Source organism: Asparagus officinalis, chromosome 4, assembly GCF_001876935.1.
Source record: "Asparagus officinalis chromosome 4, Aspof.V1, whole genome shotgun sequence".
NCBI classification, from domain to species: domain Eukaryota; kingdom Viridiplantae; phylum Streptophyta; class Magnoliopsida; order Asparagales; family Asparagaceae; genus Asparagus; species Asparagus officinalis.
In genome coordinates this window covers 142,939,471-142,946,445 of record NC_033797.1, presented here as the reverse complement: position 1 = coordinate 142,946,445, position 6,975 = coordinate 142,939,471, and the positions used below count along the sequence as shown (strand labels likewise).

Below are 6,975 nucleotides of genomic sequence, written 5' to 3'. Positions count from 1 at the left end.
TTGTCCTTCTTCAGCTTGTACACCCATTTGAGACCAATGGGTTTAGAACCTCGCGGTAGCTCCGTGAGTATCCAAGTCTTGTTCTTCTCGATGGCCTCCATTTCCTTCTCCATAGCTATCCGCCATTCTTGATCTGATGCGGCCTCGAGATAGTTCGCAGGTTCTTCAGAAATCAGGAACAATTCCTCTGCAGGAAGATCGATCATCTCCGTCTCCGCATAGATGTCCGCAAGGGATCGATAGCGTACAGGAGTCATCACTGCAGCTTCAGGAGGTCCGGACAGCTCTAACATCGCTGGATCTGCTGCCACAGCAGCTGTTCCTGGACCTGCAGCAGTCTGTTGACTGGTTCGGGCACCTGTTTGCTGCCGCCCTTGGTGCGCCGGCTGTCCAGACTCATCTCCGGTCAGCGCCGCTACAATTTGAGTTCCTGCAGCAGGTGGTCCAGCAACAGTTCCAGCAGATGTTCCAGCAGCAGCAGCGCCCAGCTGCATTGTGTTGGTTCGGCCAGCATGAATTCCTGCAGGGATAGTTCGGTCAGCAGGGTGCGCTCCATTGCCATTCTTTTCCTTCCTCGAACGCGACATCTCTGCTGACATGAATTCTGCCGTGTTGAGGGTCGTAGAGGCGATGTGCTTTGCTTCCTTCTTCTACCCCAATATACACCATTGGCATGCTCCGATCGTCGAGTTTCTTGTGAGAAGGACCTGCAATCTTCACATGCGCCATACATCCAAAAACTCTCAAGTGTTCTAGGTGGGGTTTCTTACCAAACCAAGCTTCGTAGGGTGTGTGGTCGTGCAACGCCTTAATTGGTAGTCGGTTGAGGATGTACACCGCGTGTCTAACCGCTTCACCCCCACATGGTTCCAGGCATATGCATGCTCTTAAGTAGGCTTCTCGCCATGTCCATCACCGTGCGGTTACGCCTCTCCACTACACCGTTTTGCTGCGGGGTGTACGGTGCAGTGAGATGACGCTTGATGCCGTAGTCTTCACAAAACTTGGTGAACTCCTTTGACAAGAACTCGCCACCACGATCCGTCCTTGATGTCTTCACCTTGTGGTCACATGCGTTCTCAATCTCTGTTTTGAACTTCTTGAAGGTTTCACAAGCTTGACTCTTGGCCTTCAACATGTATACCCACATCCATCAGCTGAAATCATCAACAATAAGAAGAAAGTAGTTGTTCCCAGCAAGTGTAGATGGGGTGATTGGGCCACATAGATCAGCATGTAGTAACTCCAGCGGCTTCTGAGCTCTGAAATTTGCTTGTGAAGGGAACGGCAGTCTTGCTTGCTTAGCGACGAGGCATCCTTCGCATAGTTGGTTCGGGTGCAAGATCTTCGGCAACCCGGAAGCCATCCTCTTTTCAGTCATCATCTTGAGGGCGAAGAAATTTACATGCCCAAGGCGAGCATGCCATAGCCAAGCTGGATCGTTAATATTCGCCATCATTAGTTGAACGAGTCACCCTCATCAAGAGAGCACCGTTCCTATCAAACACCCTCAGGTACTCGTCAGCAATAACAACCTTACTCCCATCTTCAGTCATCTGACCAAGGCTAATAATGTTAGATTTCAAACTTGGAATATAATATACCTCAGGTAGTAGCCTTTGATCGCCGTTGTTGCACTGAAAGAGGATTGAGCCTTTCCCCTTGATCTCTACCGCGGATCCATCACCAAACTTGACGGTTCCCTTGATGTTCTCGTCGAGCTCCTTGAACTTGTCTCGGTGGCCGGTCATGTGATTGCTAGCTCCGTTGTCAAGGTACCAAACGTCGTTGGCAACTTGTGCCTCCCCCGCTGTAAGTAAATCCGGCACCACCTTCTCCTCATTAAGCAAAATAGCACTTGACGATTCTTCTAACATAGCCATCATCAAGGTTGGCTCCTCGTCATATGCACGGGTGAGATGAGCCTCCTGTTCATTGTTGCGGCGTTGCTTGTGACACTCCGACTGAAAGTGCCCGTATACTCCGCAATTGAAGCATTTGATGTTGGATTTGTCTCGACCACCGCTTGTGCTACTCTCCCCCTCCTGGCGAGCTGCACCTCCATGGCCGAAACCACCTCCTGGACGTCCTCCTCTGCCGCCGAAGCCGCCTCGGCCTGCCTGGCCGCCGTGCTCCCCTCCGCGGCCTCCGTGGTACTGCTGTCCGCTGCCGTGGTACTGCTGTCCGCTGCCGTGGTACTGCTGTCCGCTGCCGTGGTACTGCTGTCCGCCTCGGCCTCTTTGGCCACGGCCACGCCCACGACCGGCCCCGCGACCTCGTCCTCGACCGCTGCCATCATTGGTTGTAGGTGTTGAGAGGAAGCCTCCGCCGTTCTTCTTGCTCCTTGCTTGCCACTCCGCATGCGTCAACAATAGGTGATCGTCGACGTTGTTTCGAAAAACACGTGCCCTCTCCTCGTGGGCTTTGAGGCGCCCGATCGCCTCCTCGAGTGTCATGTCGTCGATGTCCCCGAACTGTTCAATCGTGGAGACGATAGTAAGGAATCTCTCCGGTACCGCCCGAAGTAGCTTTCTGACGACGTAGTTCTCCTCCATCTCGCCGCCTAAAGCCCGGATCTTGTTGACGACTCCTGTCAACTTCGTCGAAAAAACGTCGACGTTGTCATTCTCCTTCATCCGGAGAAGTTCGAACTCGGACCTCAAGGTCTGCACCTTCGCGTTCCTCACACGATCCGCTCCTAGATGCATTGTTTTCAACGTCTCCCATGCCTCTTTTGCCGTTTGCTTTTCTGCAATCACCATCAAAGTCTCTTCAGGAATCCCCTGGTAGATGGCCGCCAACGCCATCTGATCCTTCCTGTGTTCCACGGACGCGCCTGCCGCGGGCTCAATGGCATCCCACACGTCTTGAGCCTTCATGTAGACTTTCATCTTGATCGCCCACGAAGCATAGTTGTCCCTCGATAACGTCGGGTATTGAAGAGTGAGCGAACCCACCTTGGTCGTCATCTTCTCCGTACTCGTCATCTCTTCAGATCTTGGTTGATACTTAGGCATACACCGGCTCTGATACCACTTGTTGGTTGGTAAACAGGATCGGCCAAAAACCTGACCTGAAAACTGAGTTAAGAAAACCTGTAACCAAAGATTTCTTCCACTGATTTTGGAGAAACTGAACACCAAAACACACAGGACTTTGCTGCAGGAAATTGTTTTAGTCTCTGCTCCTGTTGATGTGGCCGAAGAATTGATGATGGAGTGACTGCAGGGAAGAAAACAAACCTGCACTTGTTTACAAAAGAAAAACCCGAACCTGCACTTGCTAATGACCGAACAAAACAAAGAGAGGAGAGAACGAACAGATGGAGCAGGAACCTTTTTTGATTTCTTTATTTCACGTTCCACTAAACTCATCAATTGTTTACATATATATAGGATTAAGATTACAACTCTAATCTTATCCAATAACTAGAAAACTATCTACTAACTAGTATTCTACTCTAATTAGAATTCTACTAACTAACAATCCGGACTGATTACAACCCACAGTTTCGATACTCGCCGAGCAGTCTTTAATTAATTACAATGGAAAAAGGCTCTCTTTAACGAGTCTGATCCTCCTCAAGCAATCCTTTGCTCTTTCAATGGCCATCTCCGCCCTGTCCTCCCTCTTCTTGCCCGCTGATGAGCCGTGGAGCTTCGTCTCCTCCCACGCTTCTCCTTCTCTCTTCTTCCTCTTGTTGCGATTCGATGATGCTGCTAATAACAATTAAGAACAAGCACCAATATTAAAAATGAATATAATAATCAAAATGGTGAGGTGATTAATATGTGAGTACAGTCCCACATCCGATAAAATAAGAAAGAGTGATGAGTTTAAATAGGAGTTTGGGTCAATACCTGATAGCTATAGTTTTTTAGTTAAAATTGATTCCTAATTTCTATTTAAGACACATCAATTCTAGATTGGGCCCGATTTTTCCCCCAACAACAATGATATCATAGCTAAGATCATGCTCCAAGTAATTTAAAAAAAACAGATGATCTTCAATGTGAAGCCCGAAGGTGTCAGGAGAATCCATGGATGCTCGTAGGAGTGATGTAGTCTAGTTAGCCACCATGAGTGAAGTGGTAGAAATTCCTACGGATATTTGATAGCTACGTGCTGAATGTATTATCTGGTTAGCCCATGCGTAAAGTAGTGTAAAAATTTATGAATTGGTTAGTCTATGAGTGAAGTGGTGCAAAAACTTAGTGCATCAAATAAGATAAGAAAAAATGATGAGTTTAAATTCCTAATTTACGAACCCGAGAGAAAAAGAAGCTGTCATGAATCTCTTCAAAAAGGGGTCAATTATTTTCATTTAGAAAGCGTGTGCATTTTGTAATCCCAGGAAAGAAAAAAAAATACAAAAAAAAAAATCAACTAATAAAATAAAACTTATATTAAATAGGAACTAAAGAGTGCAAGTACCCTGAGTGGGTGCAGAGGAATGAGGAGGCTCGAAGGAGCTGGAGTCATCAAAGATGAAGGATTTGAGCTCCAGCTTGAGGTGATCAAATCCATTGGGATGCTTGGCTTCAAGCATCTCGAGCTCCTCCTTCGCCCTCTCCACAATCCAACACTCTCCGGTCTCCCCTGCTCCCATCGCTAACTTTTCCCCCACTTTTTTTTTAAATTTTTTTAAAAAAAAGAAAGAAAGGGAAATTTCTGCTTTATTGATGCTAAATAATATCAGAAACAGGGCGCTCCTCGGTTTCTTGAATATTTGCAGCCGGCTTCGGGCTTCGCGCGAGGCTGTCGTGTTTTGTGCTGCGCCTTTTCGGGGTTCTGCCGCGAAATCTCTCTTGCGCGCGTGGCATATGATCTCAGGTCAAGGATGCATTTACTTATTAGTGGGGTTATTGGTTGGGACAAATTAGGACCAAGTAAAAAAATTGTTCTAATGGAATAATTTTACATATTTGGGTTCTTTTGAGTGGGGTAAAATAGGATAAAGTGGGATAATGAGATAATTTGAGCATTTGATTTAACAACATGTGGGATAATTGATGATGTGGCACCTTATTAAAATATAATTTTATCTATTAATTACTTCTAAATTAACTTATCTCAATTGTTTTAGTATATTATTTTACGTATATTATTATAATAAAATATTATTTTACTTTATTAAAATATAATGATGTTTGTACTGATACTTACTAATTAGTATTATTAATTATTATATTAGTATTATATTATATTATATTAAGTATGTTTAGCTATATATAAGTAATTAATATATATAATATCAATATATTTACTATAGATATTTTTATAATATAATATTTATTATAGCATTATTTTATTTACTAAAAAAATATAATATGTATACAATACTAATTACACATATATAGTAGCTACGTTAATAATAAATTGATATAATATAGTGAACATAATATATATAATATAATACTTAATAATATATTATTTAATTTAATGATATTATAATATAGTATCATAGGATAATGAATGTACTTTAAATAAAATATTATAATATTTTACGTTATTCAATATAATATTTTTAAAATTTTATATAAGATATAATATAATATATATATATATTACATGATAATATATAATAATAGTATATTGAAAGGTATCAGTTATACGTTAATATATTATATTATTTTAAACTATAGTATTATTAGCTATTCATTAATATTTTACTAAATTAGTAATTGATTCATATTATATATAAGTAGTATGTCATATATATAATAACTAAAAATATTTTATAAATTAATATATTATAATATATATCATAGGATATAATGTACTTTATAAAATATTATAATATTTACTTTATTCAATATAATATTTTTTAAAAATTTTATATTAAAATTTAAAATAATAAAACATATATATATATATATATATATAATATATATATATATATATACATGATAATATAATAATTATAATTGAAAGGTATCAATGTTATAGTTAATATATTATATTATATTCAAACTATAGTACTTATATGTATAATACTTTATTTTTATTTTACTAATATTAAAGTAATTATTATATTATATTATAATAGTATGTCATATATATAATAACTATAAAATAATATTTTATACATAATTATATAATGAATATATTATATATATATATAATGTTATTAAATAATTTATATGTTATTAATATTAATATAAGTTATTATAATAATATTATTAATATATGTTACTGTAGGCTGTCTAAAAATCACAATAGATAGCTTATCCCCCATCAACCACCGATGATGGAAGTTACAATCTGACGACTTCCAGAAGGCTACAATTCGAAGATTTTCACATGTCAAAGAGTTAAAGCAAAGATTACAAAACGACAGTCTTTAGCAATACTCTGACAGAAAGGGATTACAAATCAACGACCTCTTCAAACCAAGACGTGGAAGTCCTCCCCGCGTACCATCATCAAGACACTACACCGATTCAATCACCTACGCCGCTTCAACAGCTATAAACACGAATGCAGCTTCTTATGTGAGATGATTGATCTTGATGGCTGCGACAACAACATGACTAATATTATATTAGCAACCATTAGAGGTGCTGATGAGCAGTGTAATGATATTCGACACACTCAGTGGAGATCATGACCTGCAGTTGATAGAGCGTTATTGAGATGCCTCAATTGTCACAAATGGCCTGAATAAGACCTTCTTTACTGGTCTTTGGTGTCATCCATATATAAAGACAGAGAAATCTAAATACTACAACAATCAACAGCTCGAACGCAGCTCCAATCGCTGCCAAGCACAGCTCGAACGCAGCTCCAATCGCTGCCAAGCACAGCTCGAACGCAGCTCCAATCGCTGCCAAGCACAGCTCGAACGCAGCTCCATCGCTGCCCAACGCAGCTTATCAATCGCTGCCCAACGCAGCTTATCAACCGCTGCCCAACGCAGCTTATCAACCGCTGCCCAACGCAGCTTATCAACCGCTGCCCAACGCAGCTTATCAA

The 6,975-nt window shown here is 40.9% G+C and overlaps 2 protein-coding genes across 2 annotated transcripts; both read right to left on the bottom strand.

Moving 5' to 3' along the window:
- LOC109839422 (keratin, type I cytoskeletal 9-like) lies at nt 1,443-2,969 on the bottom strand. The gene has a single exon (XM_020407845.1). It carries the CDS (start codon nt 2,967-2,969, stop codon nt 1,443-1,445), a length of 1,527 nt encoding a protein of 508 aa, XP_020263434.1.
- On the bottom strand, nt 3,378-4,616 carry LOC109836202. Its single transcript, XM_020404072.1, has 2 exons — nt 4,435-4,616; nt 3,378-3,716 (listed from the first exon to the last, which is right to left on the bottom strand). Exons 1-2 carry the CDS (start codon nt 4,607-4,609, stop codon nt 3,541-3,543), a joined length of 351 nt encoding a protein of 116 aa, XP_020259661.1. The 5' UTR covers nt 4,610-4,616; the 3' UTR covers nt 3,378-3,540.

Excerpts from the sequence above, each read along its gene's own strand:
- LOC109839422 (XM_020407845.1), bottom strand. The coding sequence starts at position 2,969 with ATGACGACCAAGGTGGGTTCGCTCACTCTTCAATACCCGACGTTATCG.
- LOC109836202 (XM_020404072.1), bottom strand. The coding sequence starts at position 4,609 with ATGGGAGCAGGGGAGACCGGAGAGTGTTGGATTGTGGAGAGGGCGAAG. Across the intron at positions 3,717-4,434 it reads TTCCTCTGCACCCACTCAGG|CATCATCGAATCGCAACAAG; the intron begins GTACTTGCACTC and ends TGTTATTAGCAG.